Source organism: Rhinolophus ferrumequinum, chromosome 8 (assembly GCF_004115265.2).
Source record: "Rhinolophus ferrumequinum isolate MPI-CBG mRhiFer1 chromosome 8, mRhiFer1_v1.p, whole genome shotgun sequence".
Lineage (NCBI taxonomy): Eukaryota > Metazoa > Chordata > Mammalia > Chiroptera > Rhinolophidae > Rhinolophus > Rhinolophus ferrumequinum.
The window spans coordinates 60,872,751-60,893,168 of record NC_046291.1 but is presented as its reverse complement, the minus strand read 5'-3'; the positions used below and the strand labels follow the sequence as shown (position 1 = coordinate 60,893,168).

The following is a 20,418-nucleotide window of genomic DNA, read 5'->3' as shown; positions in this document are numbered from 1 at the left end:
GTGAGGGTCTTCTTTCCTCATGTTTATTTTATAATTAATATTTTAAAGGTGTGTAGTGAGTGATCCTCAAGCTTTTATTTTATTAGGAAAATACTAATAAATCTTAAATGTAAGGTTCATGCACACAATTGAATTTTCTGGGGGATGGATGCATGATATTATAGATACTCAGTTACTGATGCGAAGTAAACTGAAAACAGTCAGTCACTGAAAACAGTAATGAGAGAAAATGTTTCCAAAAAATGAGGAATACAACAACAAAAAGAAAAAAGAATAATAAAGAAAAATACAGTTTAAGGGACCTTTGGGACAGCATCAGTGTAACATTCACGTGATAGGAGTACCAGAAGGAAAAAGAGGGCCCAAAGGATTGAGAACCTATTTGAAGAAATAATGACTGAAAACTCTCTAACTTGGTGACAGAAATAGACATACAAACTCAGGAAGCACAGAGAACCGCAAGCAAGATGAACCCAAAGAGGCCCATACCAAGACACATTATAATTCAAATGATAAAGATTAAAGACAAAGAGAGAATCCTAAAAGCAGTGAGAGAGGGACAATTAGTTATTTCCATGGGAGCTCCCACAACACTATCAGTTGATTTCTCAACATAAATTCTGCAGGCCAGAAGAGATTGGCAGGAAATATTCAAAGTGATGGAAAACAAGGGCCTACAACCAAGACTATTCTACCCAGCAAAACTATCATTTAAAATTGAAGGAAAGATAGAGACCTTTCCAGATAAGAAGAAACTAAAGGAATTGATCACCACCAAACCAGTATTACAAGAAATGTTAAGAGGAATTCTTTAAGAAGAAGGGGGAAAACAACCAAACAAATGAAGATCAAAAATAGGAATAACAAAATGGCAATAACTATGTACCTATCAATAATCACTTTAAATGTGAATGGATTACATGATACAGTAGAAAGATATAGGGTAGCTGAATGGATAAGAAAACAAGACCCAGACATATGCTGTCTACAAGAAACCCACCTCAGATCTAAAGACACACACAGACTGAAAGTAAGGGAATGGAAAATGATACTTCACGCAAATGGAAATGAGAAAAAGCTGGGGTAGTAATATTTATATCGGACAAAATAGACTTCAAAATGAAGATTATAATAAGAGACAAAGAAAGGAATTATGTAGTGATAAAAGGACAAATCCAATAAGAGGACATAACCCTAGTAAACATCTGTGGTCCTAGCAAAAGAGCACCTAAACATATAAAACAAATATTGACTGACATAAAGGCAGAGATTGACAGTAACACAATCATAGTAGCAGAATTTAACACCCCACTGGCACCAATTGACATATCTAGACAGAAAATCAACAAGGAAATAGTGGCCTTAAATGACACACTAGACCAATTGGATTTAATTGATACTTTTAGAGCATTTCACCCCATGCATCAGAATATACATTCTTTTCAAGTGCATGTGGAACACTTTCCAAGATAGACCACCTGTTAGGCCACAAAACAAGTCTCAATAAATTTCAAAAGGTTGAAATCATATCAAGAGTCTTCTCTGACCACAATGGTATGAAAGTAGAAATCAATTACAAGAAAAACACACAAACACGTAGAGACTAAATAACGTGCTACTAAATAATGAACGAGCCAACAATGAGTCAAAGAAGAAATCAAAAGATACCTTGAGACAAACAAAAATTAAAACACAATGATTGAAAATCTATGGGATACAGTGAAAGAATCTCTAAGAGCAAAATTCATAGCAAGTCAAGCCTACCTACCTCAAGAAACAAGAAAAATTTCAAATAAACAGTCTAACTTTATACCTAAGAGGAACTGGAAAAAGAACAGCAAACAAAGCCCAAAGAGAGTACAAGGAAGGAAATAATAAAGATCAGAGCGGAAATAAATGAAAGAGGCTAAAAAAATAAAAAATACAAAAGATCAATGAAACCAAAAGCTAGTTTTTTGTTTTGTTTTGTTTGTTTGTTTTTTTATTAGTTTCAGGTGTTCAAAACAATGTAATAGTTAGACATTTCACCCCTCACAAAGTGATAACCCCTCCCCCAATCTATTATTCCTCTGACATCGTATATAGCTGTTACAATTCTATTGACACTATTTCCTATTCTGTACTCCATATCCTGTGACTATATATATATATATATATATATATATATATATATATATATATAAAATTATAGTTGACAATCAATATTATTCATCTTCAGCTTTAGGTGTACAGTGCGGTGGTCAGGCATCTACACCGTCCATGACACGTTCTCCTTAATAAGACAAGTTCTTACCTGACACCCCATGAAGTTTTATTGATTATACATTATTGATTATATTCCCCAGACTGTCTTTCGTATCTCCGTGGCATGTTGATTTGAACACCAATTTGTGCTTTCCAATCCCCTCACCTTCTCCTACATCCCCATCCCCCTCCCAACTAGCAAGCATCAGTTTTTTCTCTATATCTCTGAGGATATTTCTGTTTAGTTTGAAGAGCTGGTTTTTTGAAAAGATAAAGAAAATTGACAAACCTTTAACCAAACTCATCAAGAATAAAAGAGAGGACCCAAATAAATAAAATGAGAAATGAAAGAAAAGTGACAGTGGACACAACAGAAATATCTAAAATTTTAAGAAAATACTACGAGCAATAAATTGGACAATCTGGAAGAAATGGATAAATTGGAAAATCTGGAAGAAACGGATAGAAGTGTACAATCTTCCAAGGCTGAAGCAGGAAGAAACAGAAAATTTGAACTGACCAATTACTACTAATAAAATCAAATCAGTAATAAACAAGCTCCCTACAAACAGAAGTCCTGGATGAGGTGGCTTCACAGGTAAATTTTACTTTTCAAAAAGAATTAACACCTATTCTTCTCAAACTTCTCCAGAAAATTTAAGAGGAGAGAAGACTCCCAAGCTCATTTTACGAGGCCATGATTACCCTGATTTCAAAAGCAGACAAAGACATTACAAAAAAGAATACTATAGGCTGATATCTCTAATGAACATAGATGTGAAAATCCTCAACAAAATATTAGCAAACCCAATTCAGCAATATGTTAAAAAGATCATACACCTTGATCAAGTGGGATTCATTCTTGGTATGCAAGGTTGGTTCAATATCCATAAATCAATTAATGTGATATACCACATAAACAAAATGAAAAATAAAATATCATATGATTATATCAATAGATGTAGAAAAATGTTTGACAAAACCCATCATCCTTTTATGATAAAAACTCTCAGCAAAGTGAGAATAGAAGGAACATATCTCAACATAATAAAGGAAATATATGAGAAACCTGCAATTAACATTATACTCAGTGCTAAAAAGCTAAAAACATTCTCCTTAAGATCAGGAACAAGACAATGATGTCCACTTTCACCACCTTTATTCAAGAGTACTGGAAGTTCTAGCCACAGCAATCAGACAAGAAAAAGAAATAAAAGACATCCAAATGGGAAAGGAAAATGTAAAACTGTGATTATTTGCAGATGACATGACACTATATGTAGAGAACCCCAAAGATTGTACCAAAAGAAAACAAAACAAAATACCTATTAGAACTGATAAATGAATCTAATAAAGTAGCAAGATACACAATTTTCAGAAATCAGTTGCATTTTTATATACAATAATGAGCTATCAGAAAGAGAAATTAAGAAAATAATCCCATTTACAACTACATAAGAAAAGTACCTAGGAATAAATTTAACTAAGAAAGTAAAAGCCCTGTACTCAGAAAAGTATAAGATATTGAAGAGACAAATTGAGGAAGACACAATATGAGGTGTGATTAAAAGGTACGGTGAATGTTTTAAAAAAATTATTACAATAAAAGACACATTGCCATTATTGACCCTCATAATAATCCTCCTCATTTCAAACACACTTATCCCATTGTACTTGCCACTTTTTGAAGCAGTTCTGGAAGTCCTCTTTTATTGAGTGTCTTTGGTGGTGCTGTTGTGGCTGCCTTGATGTCCTGAATCAATTCAAAATATTTTTATTTCATGGTCATTTTGACTTTGAGGAAGAGCCAGAAGTCACATGGGGCCAGATCCCATGAATAAGGTGAATGAGGACCACCATAATGTTTTTATTTGACAGAATTTGCCATGCCAGAAGCAATGTGTGACATGGAGTGTTGTCATTATGGAGGAAGTAAAGACACTCATGAAAGAGGACTTCCAGAACTGCCTCAGAAAGTGGCAAGAATGATGGGATAAGTGTGTTTGAAGTGAAGTGCAGTATTTTGAGGGGGGTTAATGGTAATGTGTCTTTTATTGTAATACAATTTTTAAGTTTAAACATTCACCATATTTTTTGATCACACCTCGTAAATGGATACATATACCATGCTCATGAATAGGAAGAATTACTGTAGTTAAAATGTCCATATTACCTAAACAATCTATAGAGTCAATGCAATCTATAGATTCTATGATAAGGATCAACATACCAATGGCATTTTTCAAAATTTATATGGAATTTTATTAAAATTTATAGGGAACCATATGATAAAAGATCCCAAATAGTCATGGTGATCCTGAGACAAAAGAACAGAGCTGGTGGTATCACTCTACCTGATATCAAATTGTACTACAAGGCCATAGTAATCAAAACAGCATGGTATTGGCATAAAAATAGATGCATAGATCAATGGAATAGACTAGGGAGCCCAGAAATAAATCCATGTATATATTGTCATTTAACCTATGACAAAGGAAGCAAGAATTTCACTGGGATGTGACAGTCAGTTCAATAAATGGTGCTGGAAAATTTGAAGAGATACATGCAAAAAAAATGAAAATGGACCACATGCTTATGTCATATATAGGAATAAACTGAAAATGGTTTAAATACTTGAATGTGAGACCCAAAATGATAAAACTCCTAGAAGAAAATATAGGAAGTAAACTTTCAGATATTACCTTCAATTATATTTCTGGTATATCTCTCCTCAGGCAAGGGAAACAAAAGAAAAAAATAACCAAATTGGATTACATCAAACTGAAAAGTTATTGACCAGCCAAGGAAACAATCAACAAAACAAAAAGACATCCTACTGAATGGGAGAAGATGTTTGCCAATGATACATCTGATAAAGGGTTAATATCCAAAATTTATTAAAAACTCATACAACTCAACACCAAAAAATCCAAACAATTCAATTAAAAAATGGGCAGAGGACCTGAACAGACATTTCTCCAAAGAGAACATACAGATGGCCAATAGACATGAAAAGATGCTCAACGTCACTAATCATCAGAGAAATGCAAATAAAAGCCATAATGAGATATCACCTCACATCTGTCAGAAGGGTCATCATCAATAAATCAACAAACAGCAAGTGTTGGGAAGGTTGTGGAGAAAAGAGAACTCTCATGCACTGTTGGTGGGATTGCAAATTGGTGCAGCCACTGTGGAAAGCAGTATGGAGATTCCTCAAAAAATTAAAAATAGAAGTAACTTATGACCCAGCAATTCCACTCTTGGGTATTTATCCAAAGAAATCTAAAACACTAATTTGAAAAGATATATGTACCTCTATTTTATTGCAACACAATTCACAATAGCTAAAATATGGAGACAATGAAATGTCCAGTAATAGATGATTGGATAAAGAAGATGTGGTACATATACATGATGGAGTATTACTCTAAAAAAGGAATGACACCTTACCATTTACAACAATATGGATGAACCTAGAGGATATTATGCTAAGTGAAATAAGTCAGACCGAGAAAGACAAATACCATATGATCTCACTTATATGTGGAATCTAAAGAACAGAATAAATGAGCATACAAAACAGAAATAGACTCATAGATACAGAGAACAAACTGATGATTGCTAGATGGGAGGGGGGTTGGGGGATGGGTGAGAAAGGTGAAGGGATTAAAAAGTACAAATTGGTAGTTACAAAATAGTCACAGGGATGTGAAATACAATATGGGAAATATATTGTAAAAACTATATATAATGTCAGATGGATACTAGACTTATGGGGGAGGAACCACTTCATAAATTATATAAATGCCTAATCACTACCCTGTACACCTGAAACTAATATAAAATAATATTGAATGTCAACTATACTTTAAAAAACATATAGTTATGGAACGTACAGTATAGTACAGAGAATATAGTCAGTGGTATTCCAATAGCTATGTACAGCATCAGAGGGATAGTAGACTTGTTGGGGTTATCACTTTGTGAGGTGTGTAAGTGTCTAATCATTATGTTGTTTTGTACACCTGAAACTAATAGTAAAAAGTAAAATAAGTTTTAAATCTAAAAAACACAAAAACAAAACACACATGTGAGGAACATAATACCCATGTTGAAGCAGGGCTGCTCTTGGATGTGGTTGTTGACAAGCAAGCAAGTGGTTAGAATAGGTTGTCATGTAACACAAAATGTCTGTCTGCTCACACTGGATAGGTCCAAAGGAAAGATTTAATTGATTTTTTAGTATAACTCTAAAATTGCAGTTTATTATGTTCTTTTTTTTGTGTGGCTACTCAAAAATACTGATTTATTTATTTATTTTTTTGTCCAGAACAACGAGCCACAAAAGTAACAGACTGAGTAGAAGTATTTCATTTGACTCTGATCAAACAATCAGCTTTAGTAGATGTTGGATAACTATCTCCCAGATAGTATAATTTTAGAAAAAAGATAGCATAAGGTTCTTATTTCAGATAAACGAAATCAGAAATGTCTATGTAGCACTGTTGATTTTCTTAAGTACATCTGATATTTATAGGAATTCATCAGTCTCATTTCAAAATAAACATTTATGTTTCATTCAGGAAATTGGCATTGAAGAGGTAGTGAAGCACAAGACTTGGCTATTGACTCAATTCTTGTTCATTTTGCTGTAAAATTTAGTTTGACAAGCTTCTTAAAATATTTGGTAATAAAACTAAATCTCATGTTATTAACATTCTAACAAAGAAATACCTTACTAATGCCTGAGGCAAATATGCTGTATAAATGTAGTTTCTTTTTCCTCTTTCTTATAATTTCTTAAATATATGCAATCATGTATAAGATATAGTGCTGCATATTGGTGAGAACAATTAACATTCAAAAACTGAGATGCTCGATTTTTTTTAAGACTTTAATTTTTAGAGCAGTTATAGGTTTATAACAAAATTGAGAGAAAGATACAGAGATTTCCCATGTACCCTCTGTCCCCACACATACAGAGCCTCCCCCATTACCAACGTCACTCACCAGAGTGGTGCATTTCTTACCAAGAATGAGCCTATATGGAAACATCATAATCACCCCAAAGCCCATAGTTTACCTTAGGGCTCGCTCTTGGTGTTTTAATTCTACGGGTTTGTACAAATGTGTAATTACATATATCCATAATTATAATATCATACAAAGTACGTTATTAATGCCCTGGAAATCCTTTGTGTTCAGCCTATTTATCCCCCTCCCCACCCAAATACTGATTTTTTTACTCCATAGTTTTGCCTTTTCCAGAATGTTATATAGTTGGAATAACACAGTATGTAGCTTTTTAAGATTGGCTTCTTTTACTTTGTAATATGTATTTTTGGTTTCTTCATGTATTTTTATGGCTTGATTCATTTCCTTCTAATGCTGAACCATATTTCATTGTCTGAATGTACCACAGTTTATTTATCCATTCATTTACTGAAGAACATCTCTGTTGCTTCCAAGATTGGCTAATTATGAACAAAGCTGCTATGAACATCTGTGTTCAGGTTATTGTGTGGACATAAGTTTTCAACTCCTTTGGGTAAATACCAAGGAGTGTGATTGCTGGATCATATGGTAAAAGTATGTTTAGTTTTATAAGAAACCACTAAACTGTCTTCCAAAAGTGGTTGTATCATTTTGCATTACCTCCAGCAATGTATGAAAGTTGCTATTGCTCCATATCCTCACCAACTGCATAAACAAAGTACCTAGGAATAAATTTAACTAGGAAAGTAGAAGCTCTGTATTCAGAAAAGTATAGTCTTTTGAAGAGACAAATTAGGAAGATACAAATATGAGATGTGATCAAAAAATATGGTGAATGTTTAAATTAAAAAAAAATTTATCACAGTAAAAGACACATTGCCATCAATCCCCCTCAAAATAGTCCTCATTGCTTCAAACACACTTATCCCTTCGTTCTTGCCACTTTCTGAAGCAGTTCTGGAAGTCTTCTTTTGTGAGTGTCTTTAGTTGCGCTGTTGTGGTTACCTTGATGTCCTGAATCAAATCTAAACATTTTCCTTTCATGGTCATTTTGAGTTGGGGAAGAGCCAGAAGTCACATGGTGCCTGATCTGGTGAATAAGGGAGCTGACACTCATGAAAGAGGACTTCTAGAACTGCTTCAGAAAGTGCAAGAATGATGGGATAAATGTGTTTGTAGCGAGGGGCAGTATATAATTCATAAAATGATAAATTGGAATCATCAACATTTAAAACTTCTGCTCCATAAAAGACACTGTTAAAAAATGTGAAGACCAGCTACAGACAGGGAGGAAAGAAAATATGTGTAAACCACATGTTCGACAAAGACGTTTTGTATCCAGAATATATAAAGAACTCTCAAAACTCAAGAGTAAAGAAACAACCAACGCAGTTAAAAATGGGCAAAATATTTCAGCAGACACTTCATCCAAGAAGACAAATGGATGACAAGTAAACACATGAAATATTGTCAACAGTAGCCATCAGAGAAATATAAATTAACACCATAGCGAGCTATCACTACATAGAATGGCGAAGGAACAGTTGATAATACCAGGTGCTGGTGAGCATGGGGAGCAACTGCAGCTCTCATGCATTGCTGCTGGGAAGGCAGAAGAGTACAGACGCTGTGGAAAGCAGGTAGGCAGTGTCTTATAAAGTTCTACTAACCATTTAACCTAGCAATCCTACTCCTAGAGAAATAAAAACTTATGTTCAACAGAAAAACCTGTGCAAGAATACTTACAGCAATTGTATACAAAAGTGCCCCAAACTGGACACAACCTAAATATCCTTTAACAGATGGATGGATAAACAAACTGTGGTACATTTCTACAGTGGACTATTACTCAGCAATAAAAACAATGAATTGCTGATACACTCAATGACCCAGATAAACCTCAAAATCTCAAAGGTGTTATGTTAAGTGAATAACGACAGACTCAAAAAGTTAGTTTTCTATTTATGTGACATTCTAGAAAAGGCAAAACTATAAGCAGTGAAGACCAGTAGTGATTGCCAGGAGTTAGTGGGGGTGTGTGTGGGTGTGACTATAAAGAAGCATCACAAGGGAGTTCTTTGGTGAATTATATTCAGCATAGTTTTAGTGTAAGTAAATTTTGTCATGATCTGCTCTATTACCATAAAATATAGCATATATGTTGAGAGATGTGAGTGTGTGTGTGATAAGTAGAAGTAATTTCCATGAGTGTTACAAATAATCCAAAATAATTATCACACTTGATTATATTTTTAATACTCTCTATACATTATATGTTTACCTTTGACGTATTTGTGCTCCCAAATTATGCTAGACTTCATGTAAAGCTAAACTTAAGTTTTAATGTCCCAAGTTTACTTTAGATGAGTGTTGCGGTGGGGGCAGGGGACGTGTGAGTTTGGCGTGGTGATGTAGGCGGTGACATTTTAAGCTGGAAGTCACGGTAATGCACGTTCATGTCTCTGATTCTCCTTAGACACCCCGTCCCAGCGGGTGCAGTTTATTCTTGGCACTGAGGATGACGACGAGGAGCACATTCCTCATGACCTCTTCACAGAGCTGGATGAGATTTGCTGGCGGGAAGGGGAGGATGCTGAGTGGCGAGAGACAGCCAGGTGAGGATTTTTGTGGAAAGGTGAATGTATACTAAAGAATTTCCGTGCTATTAGAAACACAGATTTCTAAGTCCACGATTTTTCAAACATCCATGAAGGCTGCTGATTTCTGAAATTTGCTCCTGTGGCCTGGGCACAGCCTATAATGGGATATGGGTCAGAATGAAATCTGAAGGCAGTAATTATAGTAAATAGTGATGCAGAACCAGCAGCAGCTGCAGTGTTAGAGACAAACAGTAGCATAATTTGTGTGTCATCAGGAAAACAATAGAAATCTAAAAGCAATTTATTTCTATCTTTTCAATTGCTGGCTTGTGTCCAACCTAGTGATATTATGTGATAATTTGAGTGTGGGGCTTTTTAAAAGAAAGGGCAAGCATTGTAAGAGGCTTTAGGTATTTGGTGAGGATAAAAATATTTTGTAATGTGTTTCTAGGATATGTATACATTTATATATAGTGGTTTTCCCAAATAACTTAAAAAATTTTTTTCTGTCATTTGTGATTAATATTTCTTATTGCCATGCAGTTGGTGAATTGCTGTGAAAAGGTAATAAACACAGTTTTGCTTTTACTTCTTATTTATTCTTATTCATTTGCTCATTTATGCAATAAGTATTTATGAAGTATCTATTATGTGCCAGGTACAGTGGCTAGAGAACATTAACAACAACAAAAATCTTAGAATCTGCCTTTAACAATCTCACAGTCTCATTTAGACAAGTGAATGAAGCTGTAAATGGTCTATGATGAATGCCGTGATACAGGTGTGCACAAGAGCTGTGGCCAGTGACACTGACAACTGTCACCTACCCTCTACTTCCCAACTTTTAACACAAATACAAATCATGTAGAATCTTGCTGAAATGTAGATTCAACAGGCCTCTGGCCTAGAGTGTCAGGTTCTAACAACCTTCCAGGTGATATCTCACACCAGTGTTTTTGGTTTGAGGACCACATTTCGAGTAGCAAGGATTTAAACCACAAGGGTGAAGGAGATGGAATCAGAATTACTCCTCAGTATCACTTAATGAAATATATGGACCATTTTCCAAATTACAGATATAGAATGACATCTTTTGAATGACTCCATTACATTTAGTTATATGGATGAACTTTCATTTATTTATTTACCCAGTTGATAGGGCTTTAGGTTGTTTTACATTTTATTTTTAGTTTTTGCTGTAATCATTGCTGCAGTGATCTTTTACACGTTTGGCATGTTTTAGGTATTGATATAGGGCAGATTTCTAACAGTGGAACTTATATGTCAAAGAGAACTGACTTTTTTTTTAACTTTAGAAGATATTGAAAAATTGCCTTCATAAAATGTTTTGGTAATTTACATTTCCATTAACATTGTATGAAAGTGGTTAGTTTTCTAAAACCTTTGCCACACTAAATCATCAAACTTTACATTTTTTTCTAATTTTATAGATGAAAAATAAATCTCATAGTTTTAATTTCCATTTCTTTAATTATTAATGAGATTGAACATCTTTTCATATGTTTTTATTTTATTCCTGCGAACTTACTGCTTATTTTCTTTACCTGTTTTATATAAAGTCATTCATTAATTTCTGTATTCACCTTTTTTTAATACCTTAAGTAAGTGGTATGTTATTTTGTGTGAATTACCTTTTTTAATTAAAAAATCTACATAATTTAAATCAATTTTCTTATGATGATTTCTATTATGGTATTAATTAAATTTGAAATAGTTTTTATATCACCTGATAAATTTTAAGATTAAGAACCTTCTACGTTATATTTTTCTTTTAAGTACATCAAAAACTATGTACTTTGGAGTTTTTAAAATACCTAATATGTGTATTATACATAATACATATATTATGTATTTTTTTATCCCCCTTTCTTCTGCCCCCCCCACCCCCGTTCAAGCCGTTGTTTCTCAGTCTAGTTGTGTAGGACACAGCTCCCTGGCCCATGCTGGTATTATGAGCCTTGCGCTCCCCCCGGCTGAGGCAGTCAGCAGCTCACGGCAGCTCTTCCCAGCTGTCGGCCACTCATGGCCGCACACAGCAGCCCAGCTCCATAGAGAGCTGTTGTTCACAATCTTAGCTGTAGAGAGCGCAGCTCACTGGTCCATGTTGGAATTGAACCGCTGACCTCGGAGTTAGGAGCACAGTGCTCCAACCACCCGAGCCACCCGGCCAGCCCTATTATGTATTTAAAAAACTCCAAAGTTTTCTTTATTTTATGACCAAAAACAATATATGGTAATCTTCAGTACAAATTAGTGACATAACCTTTGATACAACTTGTTGATAAGAAATTTAGAATGCAAATCTCCCTGTTTAAGGCTAGGAGTCTCAGTCTTTATCTGGTTATAAGAAAACAGGTGTTCCTGGATGACTTGAAGGAAGGAGATCTGGTGGTTATGATTATTAGACAACTCTCGCTACTTAGAGTCTCTTTAATCTATTGGTGAGACACTTTTTGGAAACATTTCTTTTATATTTCTTTACTCTCATCCTACATAGTAGAGCTGAGAAGTAAGTTTGGATCATGTGTTTGGGCATGAGTAACTCCCTCATTCTTAAAATGGTTGGTGATTTTTCACCTTCTAGATCAAACAGTTATCTGTTCCTTTCAACCAGTAACTTCCGTGTAACTTGCCCAATCTCATAAAGCAAGGAGGTGACAGGGCCACACTAGCATCTAGTCCTTCACTCTGTCAGTTGAGCAGGTAAACTTTTATCATGTTGTAATGGGTTGACTTGAACAACATGTTTAACTCAGACTATCAAAATGTATTGCTATTTATTTATAAAGAATAAAATAGATGATCCAGTTAAGTATTGGTATTCGTGACTATTATTAGATAGGACCTGTGTTCTTAGCCATGCTTCTGCATGGTGTAGCTGTTTGAGGTTCAGGAAGACATATGATGAGCAATCACATAGAAACAGACATTGAAGAGGAGGGTAGATGAATTTTGGCTGAGATACAATACATCAGTGAAGAACAGAATGTATTTATTGAGGACTTAGAAATGTTTTAAAGTAGCAGAAGTAATTTTGTTCTGGTGGCCCTAGTTCATTTAAAAAGGCTAATTTTAGTTAATTCGTGATTCCATCTGATTTTTCAAATGCAGTATAATTCTAATAAATCATTATCAGAACCATTTGAAGCACTTCACTCTTTTGATTAGTATTCCAGGGGGGATTAATAATTTTCTACCCTAATATTAGAAATAAAAAGGTTATATTATCAGCACATTGCACCTGTCAATATATATCACATATTGAATAATTCATGCCCACTGTTGTTGCCAAGTAAACTTGAGCAAAGTTTTAGATTTTGAAGCTACATTTTTGAATCATAATTATTTAATAAATGTTTGTGAAAACCAGCTGTTCACTTTTAAAAACCCTAAAAGGAGCCATATGACAAGGCCTAATGAAATCAACACAATTAGAATGTCCTGCTTATAAATAACATACAATGTTATTAATAGAAAACTGAGCAAAGATGCCACAGCTGTGCAATTGTGGAGACAACATGCTTGACTCACTGTGGTTGCCCTTTAAAAATGCTTCCCACAACTAAGCTCAGAAGAGGCAAAGCAGGGGGTAGCAGTTAGGCTTCTGATACATACATGGTAGTGCAGAAAGGATTATCACCTCAAAATGATTTTACTGATGCTGTGAAGGCATTCAATATTCAAAAATTAGTAAAGGTTCAAGTCATCAAAATTTTTCAGTGCAATGTGATGTGTGAAGTTAATATGGATTAAGAACAGCTAATGTCAATAAACTTTAGGTTTGGGTATATTTCATTTCCGTTTTCCCCTTAAAAAAGCACTTTATGATTACATGTGTTGTTCTCTAGCCCTCACCCTAACCATGTCCCTCCATGTCCCCAACTCTACCCAAAAGAGGATGCTTTCTCCTGAGAATCCGTGACTTCCCCCCAAGGCTATAATTTTGGATGCTGTAGTAACTCCTTAACTTCCTGTATGAGTAGAATTAGATAATAAAAAATCTTAGGAAAGGTCTACTGAATTAATGGGAATAGAATAAACAGAGTTAATTTCTATGGAAAACATCTATTTCTAATGTGCAAAAGAATTCTATTTTGTAGATTTTTCAATATGAGTGTTGTAGAGGAGATTATTATCAAGTTAATCCTCAAAGAATTCATGAAACACCTATATTAGGTTGGTGTTTAGTACAAAGAGATTCCAGTGTGTTAATCATGGATGAAAACAGATCCAGACATACTGAAAGAAATGAAAATAATCTCAGAGTTTAAATCCACCTCTCTCTCATTGAAAATGTCATGCAGTTGGCCTATAATTTTGATTTTTTGCATTGTCCATTGCTTCTTATTCATGCCTGTGAGACTCTTGTTTGCTTTGATTTGCTATTCAAACAAATGTCAGCTGAGTTTATTTGAAAACTGGAATAAATTGCAGCACTTTAGGTCATTAACTGCAATCAGGCATTTTGCAACTGACAGTATATTCAGTGACTACAAATCTTGAAACAGGATTTGATGTGTTCCCAGACCTATTAATTTCTATCTCGGAAGTATGAAATGGAAAGAAAAAAACAGAAAAGAGAGATATACTTATGTATTTGTGTATACATAATTTTTAATGTATTTTTTTATAATATTCATTTAAATATCTAAAACCCTTTGCCATAATTCTTAAGCTGGCATGAAGTACTAAATCTTGAAATGTTTAGTAACCTGATATTTGTAACTTGTGGGTTCCTTTTTATGAAAAGTATCTTCTGCTTCCTCCTGTAATGCTCCTAAAACCTGTGGCTATATCAAACCATCTGTGCATATAACTTATATTTGGTCATCTTAACTACCAAACTGGTTGGAAATCCCAGAAACGTCATTCTTCTTTTCTAAAAGACCAAGCCCCTAATTTGAAGGAAATTATTCTAAAGGAAGGAATATATCTTTTGGATTTGTTTTTAAACTGTCTTTTCAGATAGACACATACATCAATGGAATAGAATAGGGAACTGAGAAAGACCAACACAAATAAGCTAACTGAATTTTGACAAAGGACAAAAGCTATTAATGGAAGAAGCATTGCTTTTTCAAAAATTGTTCTGGATCAATTAGACATCTATAGGTAAAAAAAATATAATCACAATCTAAACCTCACAGTATGTATAAAGATTAATTGAAAATAAATAATAAATCTAAATATAAAACAAAAGCTATGAACATTTTAGAGAAAACATAGGAGAAAATCTTCAGGATCTGGGGGTAGACATGATACCAAAAGCACAGTCCATCAAAGAAAATATTCATAAATTGGACTTCACTCGAATTAAAAACTTTGTGCTATGAGAGCTCCTGGTAAGAGGATGAAAAGACAAGCTACAGACAGGGAAAACATATTTACAACGTATATTTGACAAAAATGTTATATCTAGAACATATAAAGAACTCTCAAAATTCAACAAACAGTATGAAAATATACCAATCAATTAGAAAAATGGGCAAAATACAAATAGACATTTCACCAAAGAGGAGAGATACATGAAGAAAATAACTGCATAAAAAGATGTTCGACATCATTAGTTATTAGGGAAATGCAAAATAAGCCACTATGAAATATTACTGTATACCTAATAGAATAGCTAAAATTTAAAAAATACTCATGAAGCAAATGTTGCTGAGGATTTGAAGACACTGGGTCTATCATACATTACTGGGATGAATGGAAAATGGTATAGCTACTTTAGAACATAGTTTCTTATAACACTAAACATGCATTTCCTATATGATCCAGCAATCACAGTCTTGGGCATTTGTCCCAGAGAAATGAAAACTTGTGTTCACACAAAAACATGAATGTGTATAGCATCTTTATTTGTAATAGCAGCAACTATAAATAATCCAAAACATGTCAATTGGATGAATGGATAAACAAAGTTTGGTATATCCATACAATGGAATACTGCTTAGCAACAAAAAGTAACAAACAGTTAATATATACAGCAACTTGGATGGATCCCAAGGGCATTATGCTTAGTGAAAAATGTCAATCTCAAAAAATTGTAAACTATATGATTCCATTTATATTACATTCTCAAACTGACAAAAATACAGTGATGAAGAGCAGATCAGTGGTAGATGGGACAGAAACAGGGTGAGGACTGAGAACATAAAGGTGTAGCATAAGGAGTCCCTTTGTGATGATGGACAGTTTTGTATCTTGATTGTAGTGGTGGTTACTGAATCTATGCGTGGGATAAAAATGCATAGAACTGCACACACACACGCACACAAGCACGCACACACACCACACCATACCACATGCATTTTTTCAGGTTTTTTAAAATTTAAAGTTTAACTTTCAAAAGAGCTAGGATAAAATGATATAGACGCTTTGTTATTTAATAATCTTCACTGTTACCTTGAAGTATAAAATTTAACTATAATTTCTCTTATAAAAAAGGGTTTGATCATTTTATGTAGAACCAGAAGCCCATGAGTATTTTAAAAATGAATTTATTATTAGTGTTATGACAACTTACAACCAATATTTTTGTGTGGGCCAGTTTATAGATTTACACATAATTAAGAACGTAATTTTTTTAGTAATGTATAAACACTTTTCAGGACTTCTTACTTGAGTAAAAATTTTAAATACAACATCTGAGAAGCAATTTTATATATAGGGATGACAGAAAATACTACAGCTGTACAAATATTAATTGAGGATATTTTCCAATTGAGAGAAATCTGTAGTCCCTTAAACACAATCAAACCCTCTCAAAACCCTAAGTCTTCTTTACCACCCAACAGACTGGAAACTAGATTTCAAATCTAACAAGTTTCTTCAGTCAAAATAACACCAGCATAAGTGCTGTTGTATAGACTCCCTTCTTTTGTTCTTTTTGCCTGAAAACCACATCATATATGAACAGTATACAAGTTGATAAAAGCTTTAATAAAAGTTGTATTTATTTTCTTGGTGCCATATCTGGATAAAGTGAAAAGAGGAAGAGAACAGAGAACATTTTTCAACTTGAGATTTGGTCTAGACAAGGATGAAAATCAAATATTAAATCAGTTGTTTCCAGACATTAACAAAAACTATTTGAGCTGAAAAAGTCCATAAATTCAACCAAAGTAATTGTATTGTGATGGAAAATGGGCACAGACTCTGGAAAAAAATAACAATGACTTGGAATTGACTCTGGTTTGACAAGGTCACTGGCTAGGTGGTCTTGGACAAGTTTTTCATGTATTGAGTTTGTCTCATCATTTTACAGATGAGAAAAATGTGGTCCAGAGAAATTAAAAGATTTTCTTTCCTTTGGTCACATGGCAATTTAGCTATAGAGTAGGGACAAAACCTAGACTTCTTTTTATTCCCAACTAGTCCAAGACACTTTCCCATCTCAGATCTGCCAAGAGGTGCATCCTTTGAGAGATTGACATTCATAATGGGACTGTGGCCTTAATGTTTATACCTGGCAAGAAATACTAATTTTTAAATATGTATTAAAATCATACTTACTCTCATCATTCATTTTAATTTCAAATTTTGATGCTGGTATGAATAGCTAAACTGGTGATCTGTATCAGTTGGGACAAGCTGAATTATGTTAGAGGAAAATATCCTGCAGTCTGAATGGCTTAAAATCACATGGCTCTTTATGGCCTATGATACATGTCCATCCTGGATCAGTGGCGGCTGTGCATGTCTGTTCATTGTAGTTACTGAGAGGTCTCAGCTGGTAGAGCGGCCTTCATCTTGAGCTCTTCTGGTGGCCACATCAGGGAAAAAGACAGCTCCAGAGTGTCTTATTCTGGCCATTAAATACTACAGTCTGGAAGTGACACACATAATTCCTGCTCACAATTTATCGTCCAGAGCTAGTCAACAGTCACATGACCTTGCCCAGTTAGAAGGGAACTAAAGTAGTGACATCCTCTTCTTTACTAGGAAAAGAGAGAGAAGTAATTATAGTTGATAAACAGTACTATGACTATCACATGATTTATGAGGTATTATGGCCCTGTTAAGAATTGAAAAACATTAAAAATCACTAATATGAAAAGTTTCCAACTGTGTAGACCAAAATATGCTATAAAATTGGCAACACCAAAGAGATACTGTCAGTGATTTGGGGCTTAAATGTAAGTTTTTTTGACCTTCAGGTGTTTTATACATTTATGATAGACAGAGTTAGTCTTTCGTATCTGTAAACTTTCAGCAGGCACAGCTATTCTTCCCTATTGGTTTTCTTTTCACTTCCCGAAAACGTTTTGCTCCCTGAACACTGAGGACAAATCCATAACTTTCTTTATCTTTCTTGAAACTCTGCACGTCAATCATTCTGACTAGCCCTTTTGGTTAGTTATTTTTGGCTGATCCACTGTTTCCCTAACTAGTTACTGCAATATATTTGTTCTCTGTTGGAGTTGGAATGTTTGATTACATAAAACAGTAATATAATATCATATAGAGAATTTGAGTGATCTTGCATGGAGAGAGGAAGTTAGGGCAAAAATGACTAAGGTGAGAAAGAATGAGGAAAATGGCGGGGTGTGGGGAAGGAAAGGCAATTTATGCTAGGATTTATTAAAAATGGTGGAATTAAATTGGTTATCTATTAGGATTAGAGGGCAAGTCCCTAAAAGAATAAGACAGTGTTTGTGCCAGAGCAGTGAAATCATTGGTTTCTTTATTCCTTCCATTTATCTTACTTGGACACAATCTCAGATATTGCTCTTCATTTCACTCCGAGAAAGCAGTGGTGTGTCATTTGGTACCGTGATACCAAGGTTCTTCCCCGTTCTCCATCCCTGGGAGGAAGGCTCAGGCAATGGGGCCCCAGCTCAGTTCTCAGTTTAGTCCTCAGAGGTGCCTGCAATCACTTGATTTTATCCAAACAGACCTAATAAATATTTTTCTTATACAACAGGCCCCAAGTTATACTAGCCTTCCTAATCAAATCGAAAAACTATTGAGACTCAAATATTCAGTGTTAAGACCTCCCTCTAAAGAAAAATAAGTATTCTTTTATTTTCTGTTGTATCTGTTTCAATGACCATTCTTTCGCCGTGAAGCATACTCTCTCTTTTGTAGTTCTCCTACAGATTCACTGTGACCACGGATTAACATTTATATTGAAATATTTTTCAGAGCTAGACAAACTAATAAAAATGATATATGAGTTTTTTCCAATGTATCTTTCAATGACAAAAAGAATATTTGTTAAATGGAATTAAAATGAAAACTGAATGACTTGGGCTAGCTTTCATGTACTTCCAAAACCCATGAAACCTAAAAGCAATGTGAATATCTTTCTATGTCTACCTTTTATTATTTGGATAAAGGATCATAGATGTACAATAAAATATACAATGTGCTGATAATATTTCTTTGCATAGGTGGTTGAAGTTTGAAGAAGATGTGGAAGATGGAGGAGAGAGGTGGAGCAAGCCTTATGTGGCTACTCTTTCACTGCACAGCTTATTCGAGTTGAGAAGTTGTATTCTGAATGGAACTGTGTTGCTGGACATGCATGCCAATACTTTAGAAGAAATTGCAGGTATGTCTTTTTCTTCCCCCCTTAGCCTATTTCACTCTTATGGCTACAGCTGATTTTTGTTATTACCTTTTCCTTATGATTTTATACACGCATAACCTTTGGAAAATAAATTCTCATGATCAGCATATGAGACCTTAAAAATAATTTTCTTCTACCCTTTTATTTACGATAAAACAAGTTGAATCTCAGAGAAATATGGTCTAACTGGTCTAGTGCAAGCCTAGAACCAGAACCTAGTATCATATTTAATTAAACTTTCACCATTAAAAAGTTGAAAGAAAAAAATCCATAAAGCTAGAGGTTGATTTTTCCAGTATTCAAATACGTGAAATAACCAAATGAAAAAAAAATTCAGTGAAAGGGAAAAAATGTTAGTTTAGAAATGAACAGAAAGGTATGATCATTTATTTTAAACTGAATTAAAACGCTTGAATCCCAGAGGATGCCGAGCGATGCCGTTGAGATTCGTTTGTCATATAATACTATGACAGGCTCCTGGAATGAATGATTTGTATTAGAAGCCTATTATGGCTATAGAACACAAGCAGTGGCATTTAGGTAGCATCTCACTGTTATTCTAGAAATGGAAGCAAAGAACTCATGTATCTTTTAATCTGTCAAACAAACATTTTAGTAAAAACAGAATCATACAAAAAACACAGAAATGATTTTTGAAAGAGTATAAATGAAATGGTTAATGGAGGTTTTAAAAATAAAACCAAATCAAAGACTCAAGCAGTTTTTAAAAATTCCTAGTTTGGAGAAAAATAAAGAAGTAGTTCCATGTGGACGTGGAATTTATTTGTGAAGTAGAAAGATTTAAGGGGGAGTTCACTGTCTTAATTATAATGTAGAGATGCGGGAAAAAGAAAAGAAAAACCTGTGTGTTTCTGATCACATAATTAAAAGAATGTTGTGTTAGAAAAATAATGTGTCTAATTTAATCTTCTGAATAACCTTGTGAGGTAATTGTTATCCCCATTTTTGAATGAGAAAATA

General features: G+C 34.1%; 1 protein-coding gene across 12 annotated transcripts in view; it reads left to right on the top strand.

The window, feature by feature from the left end:
- The window catches only part of SLC4A10 (solute carrier family 4 member 10), a 260,771-nt gene that overhangs the window by 125,777 nt on the left and 114,576 nt on the right, over positions 1-20,418 (top strand). For all 12 annotated transcript variants that reach the window (XM_033111856.1, XM_033111854.1, XM_033111848.1 and 9 more), the window contains exons 4-5: positions 9,719-9,857; positions 19,259-19,419. In XM_033111856.1, coding sequence (XP_032967747.1) covers positions 9,719-9,857; positions 19,259-19,419 — 300 coding nt within the window. The remainder of the gene's footprint in view (positions 1-9,718; positions 9,858-19,258; positions 19,420-20,418) is intronic.